This window comes from Gadus chalcogrammus, chromosome 11 (assembly GCF_026213295.1).
Source record: "Gadus chalcogrammus isolate NIFS_2021 chromosome 11, NIFS_Gcha_1.0, whole genome shotgun sequence".
In the NCBI taxonomy this organism is placed as follows: Eukaryota; Metazoa; Chordata; class Actinopteri; order Gadiformes; family Gadidae; genus Gadus; species Gadus chalcogrammus.
Genome location: NC_079422.1, coordinates 15,216,189 through 15,240,905, shown reverse-complemented (window position 1 = coordinate 15,240,905; position 24,717 = coordinate 15,216,189). Strand labels below are relative to the sequence as shown.

The following is a 24,717-nucleotide window of genomic DNA, read 5'->3' as shown; positions in this document are numbered from 1 at the left end:
TTAGTTTCCTGCATTTTCATTTGGGAGTGAATAAACAATTTGATTTCATTTAATTTGATTCAAGGATTATGATATATCAGGCGATGCTAGCGTTTTGAATGGTTACATCATTCGCTTTTTACTATTACTTTAGTTTAATTACTTTAATGTTCATTTAAACTTTTATGTGACGTAATTTTGGTTTGCTGTCACATATCACGATTCCACCATGAATCGATCTCCATCCCATATAATGGGACGATGGCCCAATACACATGCACACAATACAATACATCTATGGGTTTATTAGTTAAATTAGACTTTGTTGAATATTGGTGAATCATTTAGGTCATTATTATATTTTTTTATGAATGACCTGAGAAACTCTAAAATCAATTAAATGTATTCATTGAATTAGGCTATTGAATATATTGCCTATATATGATCAGCGACACACACTAAAATAGCCTCACTCTTATTTACATTAGTGTGATTCTTAATATCTAATGTATGTTAATACAGTCAACCCTGCAGACGCTAGATGTCCCCCCTTCCCCAGCTACAGCGCTCAGCTCATGGGTTCGACGCGGCTTCCATCCAGAGGAAGGAGTCACCATTTTGAACACCAAATTGTTCACAGTACACCCGCCTTGAATCCTGGAACTATGCCGCGGGGCCGGCCTCGCAAACTGAGAGTTAAATCCAGCGACGAAACAGGTAACAAGTACCAAAATGGCACAAATAAAAAGTACAGATTCTAAGCTACCTAAATTGGACCCAGGAAAGAGCGATAACTGTTCTGCGACTAATATATTCCCACTTGAATAGAGTGTATATAGTCCCCGGATATAGTATTGCGGGTGGCCATTGCTTTGTGCAGGGAAGGAGTGATTGAGGCGGAATGATATTTATAACATCTCGGTGGCTCTACTTATTGGGTTCCAGTCCAATTTGGTGTTCGCGTAGGAAGGACCTGCCTCCCGCTTAGTTCTGTGTTACGGCGTTATTCATTCGCGTTTAGTACAATCGCAACGTTGGCGTGTTGGTGCTAACGCTGCTGTGTTGCTGCCATACATGCTAACTCGCTAAAGCGTTAGCACGGTTTGTTTGGATGGTCAGGGTGTTGAGAGACTCCCATCTAGCCGAGCGAGTGTGCGGCAGTTGCGGCTGTTGTCCAACAAACAAATGTCCAACCTGGCGCACAACAAGCACACGTTAAGAAGACGAGGGTGTTCGTTGTGATAATTAGCTTGCTGCCCCGCAGGTGCAGTTGCTAGTTCACGTTAAGTTCGGTGGCAGCAGGTGCCAGTGGATGCTCGTCAAATTATAAATTTGTGCGTACATAATAAACGCCTACATTGTGTCACTGTTTTCAAGCCTGTGTTCATTTAATGCAAAGGCGTGTGTGACAACTGGTTTAGAGTTTCCCGCTCCAGATGCGGCTTCTGCGACGCGTGTTCAGAACGGTGAAAAATAGCTACTTTTGATGGGGCTCCGTAGAAAGATGACATCAAGGGTCAACTCACTATGCAACGGGCGTGCATTTCATTGCAAACGTATATGGTCGTATATAGCAAATAAAGTTATAGCAACTCTACAATATGCGTAGCTAGGAAGCATGCACTGAAAGGCTCCTGTGTGGGTGGGTGCTTGTGTGGGTGGGTGGGTGCTTGTGTGGGTGGGTGCTTGTGTGACAGTGAGGTTAAGGATTAACGATGATGCCAAGTCTGGTCACAAATGTGTCCTTAGTTTTAATTCTGCATGTTTTAATCTTTAAACCGACTATATAAATGAATTACAAAATCAAGTTTAATTTGTTATGCAGTAAAAACTGAGTGTCAGAATAACAAATCAATCATCACACACCAAAAATTGCTCTGAGGAAACAGCATCCACATTTTCAGATGTAGGTAGAGGAGGCAATAGGATTCTTATATATATATTTTCAAGGTTTGAAGTTGAATTATTCTTCATTAATAGCTAATAATAATGGGTGAAAAGAAAGATGAAATATAGTTTCTAGAGCTTCGGACTAAATAGAAATCTAAACACTTCTCTCTGAAAAGCAGAAGACGGCACAAGTGAATCCAAGTCGGAGAACTGCAACGATGGAGAGGTCCGGGAGAAGACATGCAACATGTGCTCTCAGGTGTTCACCACAGAGAGCCAACTACAGAGGCATCTCCGTGACCACGAAGCCAACGACAAGGCAAGTCAATCTAGCACTTTGTATCCATGGATACAATGCTCACATGCTATACAAAACACAACAAACACGTTCTTTCTCTTCCATTTGTGTTGCTCTTAAAGCGAGGGAGCTGCTGCTGCCTAGAGGTAAGAGGTACTGGTGCAGTGTTCCTCGTGGGTGGGCAACCTTACCCAACTCTTGGTTGCTCTCCTTGGTTTGGCAAATGTGCAAGATTTTGATTGTACACACCTGGCAGCCCGCAGCAAGTTTTACTGAAAGTTGCATCAAAAAGCACTCACCACTGTGTTATTGCAAGTGTTTCAGAGATATTGACACTCTGGTAAGTTGGATGCATAATGAGCCTCTAATAGCAGCTCAAACGGTTGGAAGAAAAATCTTCCGACCTCACCCGAAGGTGAAGTGGGTACGGCTAGGGGGGGTCATCAAAGGTGGACTGGAATCGGAGAATAATCAGTAAAGTACAGGCAGCTGTGTGACATTTGAAATGTAAAATGTTTCCAAAGTTCTGTTGAAATATACACATCTTTCATCTCTGTGTGCATAGTTTAATAGTGTTTGAGTTTCAAAATCAAAGTAGACAGATCGTTGTGAGTGTGTGTGCGTATATTTGTCTGAGAGACCGTCACACAGTATTAAAGATTCTGTCTTCAATATTGTCAGACAAAATGCTGACTTTTAAAGACCAGATTTTTTGTACTTTACTTGTGCTAGTTTTTGTGTCTTTAACTTATAATGTAGAAGTATAGGCTTTAGAGTGTAATGCATCATATATTAAACAATACATATCTTTTAATTCAATATTGGGGTTTAATATTTGCTTTTTTTGTGTTCAATATAGATAAAGAACCATTATCAGCAAGCTGTAAAACTGACAGCCGGTCTCCGATGTCTTAAAGCATATATTTTATTTTAATAGTGTACAATAATCATAATATGCATAATAGCTCCATGCAATAGCTTGGCGCTACGAGCACATAATGCTGTTCTGGGAAGAATTGATATGATCCAGTCCATTAACTGCTCGGTTTACTGAGATGTGAAAACTTGTGTTACTGTGTTATGTGTCACTGCTATCTTTTTAAAAGGATCTCTTTAACAACCTCTCATTGCAATTTTTTGACGCATACCTTACTGTTTTTGTTATTGCTCACTTCCGAATTCATACCATATATTTGTTTTGAGACTAGTCCTTTCTCTTTTATTGCGGGCAATTCAATTGTGTTTTTGTATTTATCTCTGCTTGAGTCCTCCTTCATCTGGCGTTTTTTAAAGTCACATAAATGCACATACAATCACTGTTGATGTAACTGTGGTGCCTCGCGATTCAAAAGGGAGGATTGAACTTAAGCGAATCCTGGTCTCCTGTGGGTCTCATAAATATTGTATTGTATTCTCTCTCGTTTCCTCACTTTTGACCTTACAGCCTCATCGATGCGGCCAGTGCCCACAGTCGTTCAATGTGGAGTTCAACCTCACCCTTCACAAGTCCACGCACACGACCTCCGACCCCACCTGTCCTGTGTGCCATAAGAAATTCTCCCGAGTGGCGAGCCTCAAAGCCCACATCATGCTGCACGAGAAGGAAGAGGTGAGACCACTTCATAGTGGATGACTGAATACATGTTTAATTGAGAAAGGGTGCATGGTGTAGAGAAGGGCTTCTCAACCTTAGGGTCACGACCCCATGTGGGGGCATGCTGACGCAGTTGTGGGAATTGTCCTCCGTCGGGACCTAGTACCGGGCCGACAGTCCAAAGACTCTCCGCCTTTGACTGTATGTATGGCATAAGAACATGGGTTATTATTATTATTATTATAATGATGATGATGATTATTATACTGTATGTGACAGGGTCACGAAATATAAAACCTGAAATGGGTTGTAGGTCAAATAACGTTGAGAACCCCTGACATAGAGGTTCAGGAGTCCAAAACCTCCCCCACAAATCAATGCCGAAAAAGGTCCCAAATGAGCTGTTCTTCTGAACCATTGAGGAACCTATTGAATTGTCTATTGAATTAAAACATAACTCACTTTAGAAACCCACATTTTTCAAGAGCAACGTGAACCTCAGCCTCACCACGTCCAATTAAATGGTACCCAATTCTTAAAGAAGCTGGGGTTAGTTGATTCTGATTAATGCTGTTGGTTTGGATTGTTAAGGCTCCCTCTGAGGACCTCCTATAATGGAGTGGAAGCCCACCTCAACGTGCATTCAGCGAGTTCCTATCATCTGTACCATTTTGCTGCCGCCGCCCACCGGCCCAATCCAATCACACGCTGATCCTCCTGCAGAACCTGATTTGCGGCGAGTGCGGCGATGAGTTCGTCCTTCAGAGCCAGCTCTCGTCCCACTTGGAGGAGCACCGCAAGGAGCTGTCTGGGGTCAAGGTCTACACCTGTAAGGCGTGTCGAAAGGAGTTCCAGTCGTCGGCCCAGCTCAAGGAGCACATGAGGAGCCACGTTCGGATGAGGTGAGACACCCAGCGTTGGCAGCAGACAGGACAACAAGGAGCGTCGTGATTATGGTAACTTGTGGACGACAAAGTCAAGGTTTTCTTGTGATTATCCAGGGAAGCGGAGTCACGGATTCAGCTGGAAACACTCGGCCCAAAACACACCAGTGATCAGTGGCACCGCTTTAGAATGTCAATATAATGGCAAAGAGGAAGTTCGGGGCTGTATTAATAGGACGTAAGGCACTTTGATTTGCATTCGGTCGTTAGCGGAACTAACCTCGCTGACATAACGTGCAAGGGGAGAAACATTCTCAATATAGTTGAATCGCTAAAGGTTGGCTCGATGGGAGTTTAATCAAGTGAAGCTCCGCTCACACATCCAAGCACAGCTCAGTCATTTCCGGCCGTTTAGACTATAAACTGTTGTGGCTGTTGGATTACCGTGCCGCTGTTGAGTTGAGCTGAGTTGTCTAGACAAGGGCTGAGATTTTGAACACCTTTCTTTTTTGAACGCTTGCGTAAGATGTTTTCTTAAGATGGTTTGTGCTCACTCCCCAGAACACTCACCGCCAATACCAGGAACTACAAGAAATACATAGATCGGAGCGGCTTCACAAACAGCTGTCACCACTGCGGGAAGACCTTCAAGAAGCCCAGCCAGTTGGTCCGCCACATAAGAATACACACTGGTTAGTTCCGGCTGACTGGATGCATATCCATCCATCCATCCATCCATCCATCCATCCATCCATCCATCCATCCATCCATCCATCCATCCATCCATCCATTCATCCAGTCATTGCATGTCCATCCATTGTGTTGACCATCAAGCCATCCATCAATTGTTCCATCCATCCATCCCACCTCCCATCTGTCCACCTGACAGCTGAGAAGGGGAGCGGCTTCATGTTGTGTTACACATCCGGCCAACAGGGGTCACAAGTGACTCTATTTATTTATTTATTTTATTTTTATGCTTTATTATAGAGGGAGATAGACAGAAATGAATGGGAGTTAGAGGGGAGGAAATGCAGCGATTGACCAAGGGCAGGAATTGAACCCGGTTCGCTGGGATCACGACTTAGCCTTAATGGTAATCGCTCTACCCGGTGGGCCACCTGAGCCCCTCCTCCAGTGACTTGTTTTAATTGATAACTCCAATTCAAGTTCAGTTCAAGAGCATTGCACTCACATCACAAGCTGTTGTAAAAACACTCTCTTTTGATCAAAAGTTCAGACATTTTTGTTATCTTTCATATACATGTACCTCGAAGTACCTAATTATGCACATATTATGCCAACTGATCTCCAGAATGTGCCTGACATTCTGAGTTGTTTTTCTTTGTCTGCCTTGATGTGTAAGAGATGGCGGATGTACGTAATCGTTACATTATTTCAAATAACCAAATAAGTCCTCCATATGTTCATTTGTCCTGTCTCCTGGTTGGAGGACTAATGGCGGATAAAGATTTCGGCTCTTTGCTCTGAATCCTAAGCAGATGCAAAGGGATGCTCGGGGCGTACATGTGTGACAGTCAGGCGGGAACCACACACGCGCGCGCGCGCGCGCGCGCGCGCGCGCGCACACACACACACACACACACACACACACACACACACACACACACACACACACACACACACACACACACACACACACACACACACACACACACACACACACATTCTCTCATACACACTCACTCACAACCACAAAACAGGTTGTCTTTTAGTTATTTAGGCTATTGGCAATTTTTCAAAGAATCACACCACACCTATGTTTAGTTTCTGTTGTTCCTGTTTTAGTCTTGTTTTGTTTTCTTGCCTTCTTCTGAACACAGATCTGAGAGTGAATGCATGGATATGTGAAGTTCAATACAATATTGTTCACTTTATTTATGCAAAATTTTGTGCCATGCGAAATTCATGCAACCTCACAGAGATACATCACATTCTAAGAGCGATTGCCATAGCTCAGTGTAAGACATATAAAAAAGTAATAGAACACTTTGATATAAAAGTTTATGTTAGTAGTAAAACAGTATGAAGAGTTATATTTAGATTCATTATTTTTTCTGTGCAACGTTGAGGGATTGAATGTGCACTATCATCAAACTCACTATAACATATTGTTGTTTCTCTTTGCTGCCTTCCTTCCAATTTCTTTCTCTCTGTCTCTCTCTCTTAATTTCTCTCTCCATCTCTCTCTCCCGCTCAAAGGGGAGAGACCCTTCAAGTGCCCCCACTGCAGCAAGGCCTTCAACCAGAAGGTGGTGCTGCAGACCCACATGGTGAAACACACCGGGGAGAAGCCTCACCTCTGCATGTTCTGCCCTGCATCCTTCTCCCAGAAGGGCAATCTGCACTCCCACGTCCAGAGAGTCCACTCTGAGGTACAGCCAGGGGGTGTGCGGGTTGGTGGCAGGGTGATGGTGTCTAACTGCTAAATGTTTTCCCTCCGAAGCAGCTGTAGTAAGGTTAAAGTCGGTCTCCAGCTGCCGAAATGCTATTGTAGTCCACTGCAACACGGATGTTTTTATGTGGAAAACCTGCATCCACTTGTCATGACATTGCATGTGCTGCTGCTAATGTTTTATTGGAATTGAACATTTGGGACTGGCATTTCATTGCTTGTTTTAAGGAGCACTTGTTTGTAACCATCCAGTTTTCAGGATTGCATCATTTCCATGTTTGTGTTTCCATTGGGTGTTACACAAAGGTAGACCCTTATTTGGATTAAAACGCATGCTTCAACATATTCATTTAGAGTTATGATTCATAAGACCCATTCTTCTGAATTCCACAAATTAAAACATTTTGCAGGTGTCTAAACAAATAAGACACCTGCATAATGTGTTTGTGAATTATGTATATTGTATGCGCTGTATATTATTAACCATATTAAGAAAGAACAACAAACTGCTGAGCAGCTTGATTCGTAAAGAGTAAGATTGAATAGTTATTTGATTGTGATTTGTTAGAAACGGCGTAGCCATCCCTCATTAGTTCGTGAAATGAGCTTTGAGAATATCTGTTTCAAGCAGACTGTGCCTCTTGTTGAGCCAATGGGATTTTCATTTTGACCACCCAGAGCATTCCTGACCAATCGGAGTGTCTATTCCGTGATTGTTTTGGACTATCTATCCTTCGTTTCAATCCCAGGTGTGGGAGATGCGACCCTTCTCAATGGAGGAGAGCCGTAGGGAGGCCCAGAGCAGATAGTGAGGAGCAATCTCGTCGGTTGATTAGTTTCAAAATCGCCTCTCTCTTTGCTGGTCTCTGCCTTCACAACTCTCAAATTGTACCTACAGCAGCTCGAATGCACTATTCAATGTTGTTTTTAAAAAATGTTCTTCATGTAGAACATGCCTCCCTCATCTCCATTGTCTGACTCAATCTGAGCTACTATGAATCAGTCCAAAGAGCCATATTTCCATATTCCATGGTTTTCATTTCTTCTCTTTAGCCTCTTAACGGGCAAAAAAAGAAAAAGGTATTCTGTGGCCCACTTCTACAGTCCCATGTCCTTTGTAACGTCCCTCCCAGGAGAAAGAGCCTGGGAGGTGTCTTTGATGGATCTTAGTACCTCCAGCATAAGGACCCTAGGGCTGCTCACAGCACGCCGTCGCTACGCTGAAGACACTATAGGATAAACGACTTAAACAGCCACACGGATAGTCACACACACACGCACACCTACGCACACCTACGCACACCTACGCACGCACACACGCATTAATCCTTTCAGTGTTAAAATGCTTCCCATGTGATCGTCTTTGTTTGAAGAATCCTTAATATAATGTATTAAGCCCCCCACAGCCTTTTGATTGGTAAATTACAGATGAAAACCTGCAAAGTGCGGTTGTCCAAAAATGAAGCTATTTGCTTCGATTTTTAATGGCTCCCATATTTGAACTTCTACATCTTCTTGTAGCACAGTTAAAGTTAAGTGAAACCCCATGTACGTTACGATCAATAGTTTCTCCCAGAGTGTTGGATACCTGTCATCTCCTAACCACTGTGTCTTCTGCCCTCATAGATGAAGCTGTCAAAAGGTTGGTTTTAGTTCCAAGTCCACAAAAAAAAAAACATCATTGTCTTTGGTCCCACCTGGACCAAATAATCAAGATGTATGCAAATTAATGGATATCCAATTCAGTTGTCAGTTATCCTCCTAAAAAATGACAAGCTGTTTACAAACGCCCCCCCTTCACAAGGTACACAAGGCACACAAACACACAAAGACCTTCTATTTAACAACATTTATTTGGAAGAGTGAGTCAAGGCATTACTGGGGCTTTTGTCGTACCAAGCAAAGTGCCAATGATGATGGGCGGCCGGTTGATTCAATTAGCAGTGGAAATCCAAACAGCAGGGCCTTTTGAATAATGCATCTTATTTGCACAAGTGTTCCTCAATGACCTTTTTCCTCAGAGGACACTGGCTTTATGAATAAATTGTGGTCAGACGTTATGCGAGCGACTCATGACCAAACACACGGCGCAGTGGATGCGAGAGTGGAAAGCCGGCGTTGTTTGTTCCTCGCATGTTGATGCAAAGAAAGGATCAAGCCAAACATGGTGCTCTGGGTTCCTTCCAAATCTCCCTGAGATGGATGGAGCCACTCCTTGTGAATATGCAGGGGGCCGCTGGGGGTCGGCCTGCAGCTACAGGGCTAACTGAGGATAATAGACGTCCTTCCTGTTTTTTCCTGTGCTCCCTCTCAGACCAAAGGCGTGCCACTGTTCCCTTGTATGGACTGCAGCTGTGTGTTCAAGAAGCTGGGCAGCCTCAACGCCCACATCAGCAAAATGCACATCTCCATGATCGAAGAGCCTTCCAGCACCTCGGTGAGAACACAGTATGAGTACAGAGTATCAAAGCACAGACTATAAACCTAGAGATTTTCGATTATTTATTTTTTATATGGCTCCCACACAAGTAGGATTTATCCTTCCTTGAAGACAGACAGCAAAACCTAACAGGCCTTTTTATATGCCTTCCCCACAACTAAATATTTGCTTGTCTTTCATATTGGGCCATGATTCTGTGTTGTATATTTGTATTATTTGTGACATCAAAAATTGTGACAGTCCATCATCCGCTCCAATTACATGGAATTGCAGACAGACTCTTTCTCTTCTTCTCTCTCTTTCTCTGAAGGAAATGGATGTAAAGACAGTCTCCTCCATACAAAACAATCAGTCAAACCCATATTTCCATGGGAAACCAATATAATGAAGGTTTTTCAGTAGCATGCGTCATTCTTGCCCCAGACCAATTAACCCGGCAGTCTGACTGAAGTCCTGTTTTAAGTTCAGACTCCAATGAACTCGTGGATTAATTTGAAGTTCAGCCACTCTTGTGAAGCATAAACAACTACAAATAAATAACAAATGTATTGTTTGAGTAGCTTACGTTATGCCAGTTTGATGCCAGTGTCATTTCTGGCAGTATTTGCCTAATAGTAATATAGAATTATTGTGCCGGTTTAAAACGTTGTGCCAGTGTGGATACAAAAATGGCATGCCTTTCCCGTTCATGAAAATACGAACCATTGGAAACACCAAAAACAAATTCGGCCTGCTGTACCTCAACCCGTGAACCATGGGAAGATTATCTACCAGATGCCTGGGTGAGATGCTTAACACAGATGCCTGTGTTAGGCAATTAAGAGATGGTTTTGTTCAAATTTCTTCCAAATCATGATTCAGCAACATACGCAACACTTTCTCTTTATCCTCTTGGAATAAACTTTGACTGGACTGGATCACAAAAAGTGTGATCATATTTATAATTAATGCCCTTGGAGAAATAACGTGAGAAGTAAAGTATTACCAACGCAGAGGAGGGCATGCGTCATTTCCTACCAACTCCCCCTGTGCCGCTGTGTGGGTGGGGCTCCCCTCTCTGCCCCCTCACCACCCTGCGTCTCCTCCCACAGGAAGCGGAGGCGGCGTGCCAGGCGGCGGCGTCGGGGTCGGAGGCTGGCCAGGAGGGCGTGACCGACGTCATCCAGCAACTGTTGGAGCTGTCGGAGCAGGTCACCAACGAGCCGGCCCCGCCCCAGCCGGCCCCGGAGGCCCCCATGGAGACCCTGGAGACCGCCATCAACCAGGACATCTTGCAGGTGACGAGCGCGCACACACACACACACACACACACACACACACACACACACACACACACACACACACACACACACACACACACACACACACACACACACACACACACACACACACACACACACACACACGACCATTCACATGCACGAAAACACACACATAATCATATAGGACACAGATGCACATATACACATATGCAGGAGCGCACGCACACACCCACACATTCGCACACGTATACAGAAAGAAACGCACGCACGCACATACTAATTCATTCACACGTGCATGCACACACAATTACACATTCACACACACACACACACACAGACTCTCTCAAACAGACGCTTTCTCACACACACTTTGAAACACGCCTGAAATGTGCATATCGCTCACAGTGGCTGTCAGCTTAGCTCGCATAAATTGAGTGGAAGTGTTTGAGCTCAGCAGCGTGAATACATCTTCCAGCGTTCTCATCCACCTCATCAACGTGGTTGGTGGTGGAGTGCTGAAATAGACTGTAGGGAAAAGTGGTATTTAATTCGAGTACATTTTCGCCCTCCCCCCCTCTTTCGGCATCACCGTGGCTCAATCTCACCTCAAAGTGGCGGAGGTGGAATCGGTCGGCCGTATGGTAATGAGAGTTCCCCAGGAAGGTCTCTAGAGGGCTGCTGCAACGGCCGGGAATGGCGCCTCTGCACCTGGGACACAATGGACAGTAATTCTGAGAGAGGCTTTGGGCTGAATTCACTACTCTGTAATGCATCTAATGCGTCTTTTTAAACACAGCTTTTCAATAACCCCAAAAATAAACCTTGATTTATTTGTCACATTGGGAAATTATATTGCTGGTTTAAGCACCAGGATAACACGGATACATGCAGATTACAAGAGATCAGGTTTTTTGTCACCTTTCAAACTTTTTCGAAACACTTTTCCTTAATAGCTCTTCAATTGCAGTTGATTATGGCGCTGAAAGCAGATAGAACCGTCCTAATGATTAACTCACCCATGATGTCACTGTTTTGTCATATTGAAATAAGAATTGCAAATGCATGGCAACACATGCATTGTGCACATGTGAAAGCAACAGATGAGGAATTTAGTCAAATACTTACTGTGCTATTTGGTCCATATTTTAAATACGAACCATGTGGTCCACAGCAAGCCCTGGAGAACAGCGGCCTCAGCGTGGTCCAGTCCCAGAGCAGTGGAGCCCCCGCGCAGTCCCAAGGCCAGCCAACAGATGGCGCCACTGCAGATAACAAGAAGACCCTCGGCCAGGAGAGGTCTGCCAAAGAGAGGAAAAGGAGCATATTCAGAAAGCCAATACAGATGCCAGGTGGGATATGGCTCGCCAGTCCTTTAGTCTGAGTTGTATTCCCATTCTTTGCACTCAAAGAATGGGAAACCCCATTTTTCAATCCAGACACCGTTTGACTGCACCATGATATGTTTATGGGTATGGCTAAACGCGTCTAATATATCTTCACTTTGTCTTCATTGTATGGATTATTAGTTGATGGATTGATCGTTTGGAAATTTATCTTATCTGATTTGGTTATTGATTCATTGTGTTAGTAATTTATTTAAGTCCATTACAAACATTAAGTACAAACATTTTGGCTCAATGTTGCAGTTTAATTCAAATATTTGGTTCATGGATCATAATAAAATAAATGGTTTAGTTTTTCGTTGCTGCTTGGGAAAATCAAGCAAGCACAATAAAGACATCATTTTGGACTCTGGTTACTTTTTTCAAGGACATTTGATTTACTCAATTATTAATTGATTGATTCAAGGGGAGGGGAGCAATCATGACATTAATCGGCTACGACGATAATCGTTTAGTTGCTGCTCTTCTTAATGTATATTGTGACTCACTGAATCCATCTTGATTCTTTATGAGACACGGCAGCCACAATTTACAACCCTCCTCCTCCTCCTCCTCCTCCTCCTCCTCCTCCTCCACCCCCCCGCTCCCCCCTCCAGGCTCCATCCGGGAGGAGAACGGCGTGCGCTGGCACGGCTGCCCCTACTGCACCAAGGAGTTCAAGAAGCCCAGCGACCTGGTGCGCCACATCCGCATCCACACCCACGAGAAGCCCTTCAAGTGCAAGCAGTGCTTCCGGGCGTTCGCCGTCAAGAGCACCCTCACGGCGCACATGAAGACGCACACGGGCGTCAAGGCCTTTGAGTGCCCGTACTGCCTCAAGTGCTTCTCCACCTCGGGCAGCATGAAGGTGCACATGCGCCTGCACACAGGTGAGCCATGGCTGGGTGGGGTGGGGAGGGGTGGGGAGGCTCGGATAGGCGGCTGACTGGATGGCAGCATGGATGACACGCACTGATGCGTAGGGGGAAAAAAAAGCAAATTCTCTTTTGTTATTTAATTATATATTTGGTGGCCCTCCTATAACCCGACTCGACTCGATCCATAATTTGTGGCATTAACAGCGACTTTATTGCAGAGCAGATTGTGGACGGATCCCTAGTTCTGGCTAAGCATCGTAAAATAAACCTCTGCTCTTTGACTACCAATGAGCAGATGCGCTCGAAAGTGCCATTTCCCAAAACCTTTTGTTGCCAATGGTTATTACACGGCAGCATGAACCACATTGTGTATGGAGACACTAACGGGTCGTGGGTCCGTGTTATTTACAGCCTCATAACGCTGCGTTGAGACTTGTTGTTGCCTTCATACTCAGCGGAGCTGAGTGAATTATTTAGGCAGGAAAACAATGGCCTTCACCGGCACAATGGCCATCAACCAGAGCCTCTTATTTGCATCCATATGTTTGATTAACGTTTTTCTTTGCTTGAGGCCGTTGCCCTCAAGAACAACGGCCTCAAGTGTATATATTTGTGCTCTAATTATTTGCCAAATATGCCAAGCCTCTGGTTTAAGAGAATGGGTCAGGGTAATTTCTATTTGCACGTCGTTTTTCAATTGGATGCACAGCAATAATGACTCCCTTTCCTGATTCCACACTGAAAACGGTTTAAACAATTTTGCCGACGCTTTACATAAGATGACCTTTATTGGTTTTCAGTGGTTTTCTTTGGGTCGGACGCCTCAAACCCCCAGCATAAACGCCTTCAGGGTGGTGTGGGCTACTTGAAGAAACTAAATTAAAAAACCCTTGCCAAGAGTATTGTTTTGTTTTGTTCTTTTCTTTTTCTCGAGGTCGGCAATTTGTTGTGTTCATCATTACCGAGAGCATCATCTCCTTATCGCAAAACAAAGAGCACTCCGCATAGCGAAGAACACATCCCATGTTTTGTTTATTTTTAGCTTATCCGTGTTAACCCACAGGCAGTGTTTGTTGCCACACGCGTAACTGATGCAAGACCTCGGAGATGTAATGATTCCCCCAGTGTTTGAAATGTTTGTCGCCGAGTCTGATTTCCTGTGAAATAATGGAGGAAATTATAGGAAGCAAAGGAGCCATAACACCCCATGACAATTACCGATCCATTACCACCGCCACTATCCATAACCACCGCCACTATCATCTGTCAACCTAACTGGTTTCGACAAAAATATGTTACTCCATATGGTGGCTTTTCCTGGGGGTTTTGCTTAGTGTTTCATACTCAGGCATAGAATGTGTTCTCTAGTTGGCATTGTTCAAATGTTTGCCTTCCATAACTTATTCCCATTGGCTCTTCTGGGACATAATAAACACAACGTACATCATTTAAAGGATCGATGCTGAGGAAATTATCAAAGTGCACCAATGGGGACGTCATTGCAATATGGATTTAACTGAATGTTTGATTAAATCATCCAGACACTTTTTTTTCTTTCCCCACATCTCTCCAATCAACTCAATACTCTAATTGTCCCGTGGGGAAATTAGTGTTGGCTCATGCTGCAATTAAAATACTTCAGGCAGCAACCTATGAACAACCTGACAGAGGGAGCAAATGTATCGCCAAGCAATTTTACTAACACTGCAATTTTTGTCCCTTGACCCAGCTCCCCAGGCACGATATTGCATAGCTTATAATATCGCACATCCCTAATATTATACCTTGAAAAGTTATATTCCATCATGTCGAAATTGCAATTGTCTTGTTCCAAGAAACAAGGCAGCATTTGGTTATAGATCTAATGTCATTGTGTGGTTGTTAGGGTTAGGATTAGTTCCCATGTCCCATTGTCTTGATCCAAGAAACGAGGCAGCATTTGGTTATTGATATGATGTGCTTATTGTTTTATATTCTTCTCAAGGCGTGCGGCCATTCAAGTGTCCTCACTGCGACAAGTTCTTCCGAACTTCGGGCCACCGGAAAACGCATGTCGCCTCGCACTTCAAGAGCCTGCAGCAGAAGAAACACAAATTCCCCCGCAAAGCCAACAAAGCCAAGGCATCCAAGAACAACCTCCCCCTGTCAGACATCCCCCTGCAGGAACCCATTCTCATCACAGACCTGGGTGAGTCCATTTGGGCACATGTCAAAAACACTTCGGTCCACTTAAGGTCAATTTGGGAACATGTAATGACACTTTTGTCCTCTTACGGTCAATTTGGGAACATGTCATGACACTTCTGTCTATTTAAGGTACATTTCTGTACTTGTCGAGACATTCCAGTCCACTTTGAGTCAATTTGGGCACATGTCAAGACACTTTAAAGGAGATTTCGGTACATGTCATGACTCTTCTATCCACTTTGAGTCAAATTAAGCACATACCATGACTCTACCATGACTCTTCACTGGAGTAAATTTGGGAAGTAAATGTTGTTAGGAAGCAGTTGGACATTGGGGATCGAACCCAGAACTTATCGGTTGGTTGAGGAACACCCTTGCCAATATACTACCCTTCATAGGGAGCAACATAATAAAAACAATAATAATCAGGATTATAAGGATAGTAGCAATATTAAATGCGATAATAGCAATAATGACAGTAAAAATTAAGAAATCAATCATACGTTAAAATGTCCTTATTTTGGGTTTAGTGCCTTTTAATTTCCTTTGTCTTTTCTGTCTTGCGTCTTGCAGGACTGGCCACGTCGCAGAGCGCTCGCCTGGGCCTGCAGCAGTATCTTGAGATGGTTGGCATAGACCGGCCGTACAAGTGTCAGTTCTGCAGCAAGGCCTACAAGAAGTCCAGCCACCTCAAACAGCACGTCAGGTGCAGTGTGTTCAAGATCTTTAGCTTTTCGTACCAGCCTTGTGATATAATCCTGATATTTGCCCTTGGTCTTGGCTAGGCAGCAATTGTGTTTTTGAAATACTACCACGGCCTTCCGTTGTTCGCTTCAGCCTATAAGAGGGACTCATGTGTTCCCTGCACTCTTGCAAAAGATTTTGGGAAGTAAAGCAAATACCTATTTTCCTCTCAGAAAATGTCTGTTTATCTTCAGTCTATTTTGGATAAAACACTTTTGGTTGCTAAACTCTCCTCATGCAAATGCTAACTCGTGAGACAGAGATGGTCTCAGCAGGCTACCTCCTCACACTCCTACAGTAAACAGTGTGGGTTTAAGACTGTCTATGTCGCATTGGCTTGACACAAGGGCCGTCGTCTTGAAGGGTGTTCTGGAAGTGCTGGGTCTAAATCAAGGCTTTCCAGAAACTAGCATCCCAAACATCTCTCTCGCTCTGTCTCTGTCTATTTCTCTCTCTCTCTCTCTCTCTCTCTCTCACTCACTCACTCACTCACTCACTCACTCACTCACTCACTCACTCACTCACTCACTCACTCACTCACTCACTCACTCACTCACTCACTCACTCTCTCACTCTCTCTCTCTCTCTCTCTCTCTCACTCACTCACTCACTCACTCACTCACTCACTCACTCACTCACTCACTCACTCACTCACTCACTCACTCACTCACTCACTCACTCACTCTCTCTCTCTCTCTCTCTCTCTCTCTCTCTCTCTCTCTCTCTCTCTCTCTCTCTCTCTCTCTCTCTCTCTCTCTCTCTCTCTCTCTCTCTCTCTCTCTCTCTCTCTCTCTCTCTCTCTCTCTCTCTCTCTCTCTCTCTCTCACACACACACACACACACCATCTCCATATTCAACACTCTCCGTACAGAGAGAGGCGATGAAGGCAACGGGCCAAATTAGGAGATAATGGAATGGTTTTCTGAGGCATGATTTGAAAGAGCTTGGGGTGGTGAGGGTAACACGCTGGAAGCCTGGAAGGCTTTTATTTTTAAGTGAAAGATCTCAAAAGAGATGAGAAGAGAGCCATTTGGCTGGAGAGATGTGCCCCCCCCTCCGGCGAACACATGATTGTAAACTTATAAAAGCTAGCCAATTATATGTGATGAGAAGGAGGCAGAGACCACATTCAAACTTTGAGTATAGCTTTACGGAAAGTAATATTCATTCTGTAGTCGGATTCGGATCTCAAATATTAAAATACAGTGATTAAAATGCTTTTTATACTTTTTATGCGTTTTAATAAAATTACTTTTACTATGTTAGCGTTAGTATTCAGCCCGTTTAACTCTTGTCTATGAAGCTTGCCTTTCATGGAAATTACATCTCTATCTTACTCACACATTCATGGCTTGACTTCAAGAGACCACACAGAACCGACTTTAATAGTCTTACCATCAGGGCTAAGGTTAAACATTTTCCTTTTTTTCCCTCATTGTGGGTGACCTCATATGGCGACCTTGGCTAGAGCAGAACATTAACCTTAAAAAAGTGAGAAATCGCTAAAGCCTTCGTTTTTCTTTCCTCCCGAAGCCAGTAAGTACCGTGCCCTTTCCATTGATAGAGAAAAAGGGCCGTTCTGAAATCCTATTTTATTGTAGTTTAGTTTCTCTCGCTCTCTCTCTGCCACAACATTATCTTCAGTTAAACCACGGCAGGGGTAAATTGTCATTGCTACGGACTGATTGGAGCGTTTGAAGAAACCCAAATGAAATCACCACAGCAACATACAGAGCTAGTGGGACTACAGATCGACAATATGAACAGCATAAAACATACATATTGGGTCTCAACCGGGAGGAACACTACACTACTCACCTACCACTCACACTGCCCCATTCATTATTAACGTCCATCACTTTCTTTTGTTGTTAAATGTTCTGAGCGTTCTCATAGGTGCTTGATGTGAGTTGTTACTTGTACAGCAAAGGGTAGTAATGCTGCAGGCCGATCTTGTGACCGAATAAAGATGAATCAACTGTGCAATCTCGATTTTACTGTTTCTTTTTACTGCTTTATCATCATCATGACATTTACAATGTTAACATATTGTCTACATTTTGAGGGATAATTTCCCATTGTTCTGAAACGATATTTCTCTCTCGTTGGGTTGTTGAAATGCTGTGCTTGGTACCCCATACTAATCTGTTGTGTGTGTGTGTGTGTGTGTGTGTGTGTGTGTGTGTGTGTGTGTGTGTGTGTGTGTGTGTGTGTGTGTGTGTGTGTGTGTGTGTGTGTGTGTGTGTGTGTGTGTGTGTGTGTGCCCCCCCCCCCCCCAGGTCCCATACAGGGGAACGGCCCTACAAATGCATCCAGTGCAGCCGAGGCTTCGCCTCTTCCGGTGTGCTGAAGGCCCACATCCGCACCCACTCGGGCCTCAAGGCCTACAAGTGTCTGATGTGCGACACCACCTTCACCACCAGCGGCAGCCTGCGGCGTCACATGACCACGCACAGTGACTCGCGGCCCTACATGTGCCCCTACTGCCAGAAGACCTTCAAGTCTTCGCCCAACTGCCGGAAGCACATGAAGACGCACAGGTGTGTGCACACTCGCAAATGGCGTTGGATTGTTAGATAGATTTTTGTAGGTGCCCATGGTTGTCGTAAGAAGGGGATGTTAATGTTGGAGACGTAGCCCTACACACTAAATGCCTAGTGGCCGTGGCCGTCTCCTGGATAATGATAATGTTGATGAGGTTAATCGCTCGCCATCCCGTCTCATCGAGAAATAAACACTGTAGTCACCAACAAATGTTGCCACCTAAGTGATGCCCATACTTCGAAGAACTAATCCGGTGAGCCGGAGGGAGATGAATCATGAGCAATTATCTCTATGAGAGAATAGAACAATCTATATAAGATAAGTGGCCATAAGATAAGCACGGATTGATTTGCGTAAACTGTAAACAATGCGTTTAAAGCACACCGACTTCAGTCGATTTGATTGCTTCTCTGTGGAAAGATAATGATGGTATGATTACTCCCTTGCACTGAAGTCAATTCCTATTGACTACACCATAGCGCCCAAGTTTCAACTGGGGGCCAAATTACACTTCTTCTTCCTGACGCTTCTCGGAGACCTGTTCGCAGCCTTTTGGAGACTTGAAGTCCTCCCAGGGGTTAGGGGTTAGCTATGTGTTGCCTTTCTATGAGGAGGTTTGTGCTGACTTAGCGCTGATTGGTCGAGCAGGGAACAGGCAAAGAGGGCAACCAGATACGAAAGTAAAACTTAAGCAATATTTCAGCTGGTTGCGATACACCAACCGCTTTTAAGCATAATGATCTATAACTTTTTGGACATCGTTCCACTGGCGCCAGCTCAGTCTCGCCATTCGCTCTCCAGGTTTACTCGTCGCTTCGTGTACATTTTGGGTCGGAATTGCTTTACTGCCTTTCCTCGTGTTCGTGGTGACTGGATGGGTGGACAAATTGCAGAGAGTCACCCTACGCCCGTCACAACACAATGATCTATCACAAACGCACTTTAAGTATGAATCGTGAAAATATCAACAAATCGCCTTTCTGACACCCAGGTACGAGCTGGCCCAGCAGCTGCAGCCCCAGCCCCCTGAAGACTCCCTGGGGGGGACCACCGTGTCCCACGAGATCCAGGTGGAGATCGAAGATGAGGACCTGGAAGGCCAGGCGGCCTCCGGGGGCGGGGAGCAGCAAGGCATGCTGGAACTAGGCCAGGCACAGGTGGTGGGCAGCGGTCAGCAGGTGACTCTGGAGGCGGAGCTTAGCGAGCAGCCGCTGATACAGACAGAGGGTAAGGCCGTCAACCCGACCCTTTTCACCTGGCTGTGACTCCATTTCTCTTCTGGGAAACACTTCTCTTCTCACAATCTTCGTGGTCATGACCCCGATGAATCAGAGAGTCTGATTATCACCACAGGATAAACCCATCCAAATCCTTCTCTCTAGACGTTCTCGTATTCGCGATTCACCTTTCCTTCAGTCAATCTGTGAATGTGTGTTTATGCATGTTTGTCTATGTTTGTGTGCGCTCGCTAGTAAGCTTAGGTTTATCCAGAGCAACATTATTCTTCCTCATTAATCAAAAGCTTGTGGGGAAGGCTTATATAGTTACGGCATATGGAGTTTTGAATGTTGAAGGTTAATTGCATCAACTGGATTTGGATGAAAAGTATGCAGTCCGGGGTCCCCGATGGCTCACTTAGCTCGCCTGGATTCTACTCCTCCTAGCGCAAATGTCAAGGGCTGTGTTAAAGCATTGCTGCTCTTTGTCCCTTCGAGCGCCTCAAAGGAGTGGCTGGTGGACAAACCCCCCCCTTTTTTCTTTGATGTCCAGACTGAATGCATATGTATGATTATTCCTGCCGCCATCCTTTCTCTGCATTCTCAGCATCGGCTTTTTGTCAGCTTTTTTCTTTATTCTACGATCCAAATCTTACTTTCCCTCCCTAAACACACCAGACCCTCCCCAGTACCATCAGTGTGCATCCATTCAGAGGCAGTTCAGGATTTGTGACCCTCTGAATATTTTAGCTGGGGTCGAAGGCATACACAATGGATTTTAAACAACAGAAACATAAATAATTAGGCTGTAATGATTTATTGTTGCGTAGACAGTGTGACCAGTGTAACATTGGCAGGTGTTTGGGACTCAGGCAGCTCTTTCAATTGGCAGTTGCGTCAGCTATTATTATATTTCATTGATTCTAGGAAATTTTCCCTCCAAATCTCTCATTTGTATTGTGTTTAATGGCTATACTTAATGCAAAGTCGGCCAGTCCTGACTCCTTGCACCAGGGGGAGCATCCCTGAGGAGAAAGACTTTCTATTAAATCTTTAGTAGGAAAGTTGGCTTTTAGAAAGTAGTCAAACAAAGTTTTGTTAACCTTTATGAGCAGCTTGTAAAATTAATTTATACAGCAGCTTGCAGCATGAATACCTGATCATTTGTATTGAAATTTCACCTGCTAAAATAATGTCATTTTTATATGAGAATCAAAACCCTCCCTCTCCTCTCCTCTCACTCTACTCTACTCTACCTCTCCTTCCTCTTCCTCTTTCCTCTACTTTTTTCTCCTCTATCCTCTTCTCTCTTCTGCTTGAATATGTGGTAGAAAGTGTAAGGTCCCAGAGCCTATATACCGCTTTATATATACCTCTGTATCGATCCCAATGTGGGTCTGTATCTCTGTACTAGTCTAACCTGCTGCGTCATCTTCCCCCTTTCTGTGTCCCTTTACTAGATTCTTATGTGACCAATCAACATGCTCTGCCCCAAAACATCAGCCAGTTTGAGACTCAAACGCTTCCTCAGCCAACATATGACCAGCAAGCTCTCACGCAAGGTACACACACACACACGCACACACTCACTCACTCACTCACTCACTCACTCACTCACTCACTCACTCACTCACTCACTCACTCACTCACTCACTCACTCACTCACTCACTCACTCACTCACTCACTCACTCACTCACTCACTCACTCACTCACTCACTCACTCACTCACACACAGACACACACTCACTCACAGACACACACAGACTCACTCACTCACAGACACACAGACACACACTGACTCATTCACTCACTCTCTCTGTCTCTCTCACACAGGCATGTTGTGTTGTACGTTCCAAAACATAATGTTAAGCCTCAATCACAACATATTATTCAGCAAGAACAATCACAGCCAGAGCTATGACCGATACTTTGATCCAGCTCCGGTCAGTTGGTTTGTCTGAGGTTCTGCGTTTCCTCCTCCTTCCAGGCTTCACCATCACGGAGGGCTACACTCAGCAGCCCCACTTCTCCAACGTCCAGCAGCTCCAGGACTCCAGCACGCTGGAGTCCCAGGCCCTGTCATCAAGCTACCACCCCCAGAACCTGCTCCATGTGACCAGCTCAGAGGTGGTGAGTCCCCCCGTCCCCGTCCCCACTTCCCCTTGGCGAGGGCCCTACCTTCATGCGTTATGCCTGAGTCGCCTGGTGCTCCCGTTTGCTGTATTCCTCCATCCATGAAAGTGTCTGTGATGGCTGGTTTGTAGGTTGAGAGCACATGTTGACGGGACGACCAGGACAATATGAGAAAACACAATGACAGGCAGATGGCTGTGGATACACACAGGCAGAATTACACACACATGCACTCACACACACACACACACCAAGAAATACCAAGAAACAAATGGCTGTTATTTGTGAAGTCTGTTATTTGTCTTGTCATGTCTCGTTTGGTCTGAAAGTATTTCCCGGTGTGTTGTTTTGGTTGTTGATGTTGCAGACAGCTGAGCTGCTCCAGCAGAGCGACCAAACGGAGCTGCAGCTGACATCCGAGTCACAGGACTACCAGGAGGAAGAGGACAACAGCAAGAGAGCCTACCGGTGAGTGTGTGCGTGTTTGTGCATGCGTGTTTGTGTGTGTGTTGGCCTGTGTATGTGTGTGTATGTGTGCGAATGCTTGTGTGCGAGTCTATGTGTTTGTGTGTGCGCGTGACAGCATGTGTGTGCTTGTGGGTGGTGGTGTGCATGCATGTGTGTGTTTCTACGAGAACACACCTTTTGGTGCCGTAGCTTGTTATTTTACGAGTGCTTTACTCCAAACACTTTCCTTAGGGTACAGCTATCCACTGTTCCTCTCGCTCTGGAATAGAGCATCATCTAATATCAGTGGGGGAACATATTTCAGAATTCCGTTGTTGCATTCGTTCTTCTGAGGGGCGATGACAGATCCTTTGAGGTCCCACAGGGAAAAAAACCAAAGATTATTTGATGTGATTTGATCTGCTACTGTCTTACCTGGGGGAGAAATATAACAACAACAACAACAAACCTAAAATACACCACCAAATAGTCTTGGTCTCCCTCGGTTATCGTTTAGAGCAGTCCTCCCGAGCGGGCGGGGTCAGCCCTCATACATTATGCTGTTTTCCACCATCTCTCGGTCTGTTTTCTTGTTGTTCCTTCCCTATCTTAAGAAGGGAATGATACCGAGTCTTAAAAGGAACCATTACTCAGTTCATTTGCGCTGCTTGTGATCATGTGTTTGATGATAGTGGCAGTACGGTGCCTGGGTTCGGTAGGTCACGAGGCAGTCAGCCCGCTGAGAGAGCACAATAGGAGGGCCCGAGGAGAAACCCCCCCCCCTGCGCCTCTTTCTCTCTGGATTGTTTGCGCTCTTCCCGCCAGGATGAAACCCTCTTTACATATGAAAGACTGAAGGAGAATGGAAAGAGGAGGTCAGGGACGTGACACACACAGGACTTTAGCAAAGAACAACGACCCCTTTGATGTCTTCCACAAACACCGGCCTCCTGCCCCTTAACGTTGCTTTTTTTCGTCAAAATTAATGATTAGGACCCACCTATCTTCACAATTCCCTGTTGTAGTTAAAAGCAGCTGCATTTTTTGGTACGTTTTGGGTCAGAGTTTGGTACATTCACAGCCTCCATGGTGTCCTTCAGAGGATAGTTCTGCCCTTTGATTGGCCCATCTCACCAAACTGTAAATACACAGACTTTGAGAGCAGCGCTTGAGTTCTGCCGGCTCGGATGCTAGTGGGAGACAAGCCTCCCTCAACCGTGGTCCTTTAGAGCCAACCCGGCCTACAAAGCAGCGTTTCAATATTAGAGGAGCTGCTAAATAACCACTCGTGTGTGTGTGTGTGTGTGTGTGTGTGTGTGTGTGTGTGTGTGTGTGTGTGTGTGTGTGTGTGTGTGTGTGTGTGTGTGTGTGTGTGTGTGTGTGTGTGTGTGTGTGTGTGTGTGTGTGCAGTACTTTTGTTTGGTGACTCGTGAAAATAAATCCTTTTTTCTTCATCCCCTGAGCTGAGAAGGGGTGCATATAATGGGGGTTTGATTAATGTATTGAGTGTTATTCTAAACTACCATGAATAACCATGATTGGTCCACCAAATTGGTGAATGCGGACTGGGAAGGACAACAACTCATTTGCTGTTCATTATTCAGTCACGTTTAGCAGGCACTTCCAGCCAAGAAGAGACTTTCATTGCAGTACAGGGCATTGATTTTGGAAGCAGGTAGGGGTCAGGGGGCGTCTTGCTCATGGATGCCCACAGGTCCAACAGGGACATCTGCCACCAGGCACCGGCGGACAGATTAGACCATCTGCAAGCTTGAATAATTCAACATATTCAAACAGTTTATCTTGGCCAGTCAATTCCACTAAATTGCAAGTAGGTAGCAAGTAGACTGCAGACCGTGTGGTTCAAACCCTGAACTTTTCGTCCGGGAACTCATCACTTTCCACCCCCCCCCCCCCCCCCCTTAACAACAACAACTGCAGCAATCTAACCCTCTCCCCCCCACCCACTCCTCAGATGCAGTTGGTGTAACAAGGGCTTCAAGAAGTCCAGCCACCTGAAGCAGCATGTCCGCTCCCACACCGGGGAGAAACCCTACAAGTGCCAGATCTGTCAGCGCGCCTTCGTGTCTGCCGGAGTGCTCAAGTCCCACCTGAACACACACACGGGTAAGACATACAAACACATGCACACACACGCTCTCACACAGACACACACACACTCACACAGGCACGCACGCACACACACACACTCACACAGGCACGGACACACACGTAAAGCATGAACACACGGTTAAACCCACAAATACATGCACATGCAAACAAACGCACTCACCAACACACGTAAGACACACAAACACATGCAGAAGCGCACGCCGACCACACAAAGAAAAGATCGCACATACAATAGAACATGCACACACAGGTAAGACACACCATCACATTCACATGCTTGAACGCAC

General features: G+C 45.0%; 1 protein-coding gene across 4 annotated transcripts in view; it reads left to right on the top strand.

The window, feature by feature from the left end:
* The first annotated feature begins 481 nt into the window (after positions 1-481).
* The window catches only part of LOC130391825 (zinc finger protein 236-like), a 48,523-nt gene continuing 24,287 nt past the window's right edge, over positions 482-24,717 (top strand). For 2 of the 4 annotated variants that reach the window (XM_056602124.1, XM_056602122.1), the window contains exons 1-18: positions 482-696; positions 2,046-2,188; positions 3,612-3,776; positions 4,485-4,663; positions 5,207-5,337; positions 6,869-7,041; positions 9,376-9,498; positions 10,593-10,778; positions 11,935-12,112; positions 12,763-13,035; positions 15,008-15,211; positions 15,784-15,916; positions 18,235-18,495; positions 19,491-19,726; positions 21,177-21,278; positions 21,705-21,847; positions 22,218-22,318; positions 24,273-24,424. In XM_056602124.1, coding sequence (XP_056458099.1) covers positions 486-696; positions 2,046-2,188; positions 3,612-3,776; positions 4,485-4,663; positions 5,207-5,337; positions 6,869-7,041; positions 9,376-9,498; positions 10,593-10,778; positions 11,935-12,112; positions 12,763-13,035; positions 15,008-15,211; positions 15,784-15,916; positions 18,235-18,495; positions 19,491-19,726; positions 21,177-21,278; positions 21,705-21,847; positions 22,218-22,318; positions 24,273-24,424 — 3,094 coding nt within the window. In that variant the 5' untranslated portion in view covers positions 482-485. Of the gene's footprint in view, positions 1,314-2,045; positions 2,189-3,611; positions 3,777-4,484; positions 4,664-5,206; positions 5,338-6,868; positions 7,042-9,375; positions 9,499-10,592; positions 10,779-11,934; positions 12,113-12,762; positions 13,036-15,007; positions 15,212-15,783; positions 15,917-18,234; positions 18,496-19,490; positions 19,727-21,176; positions 21,279-21,704; positions 21,848-22,217; positions 22,319-24,272; positions 24,425-24,717 lie in introns of all 4 variants that reach the window. The other 2 variants (XM_056602123.1, XM_056602125.1) reach the window with 2 other exon arrangements.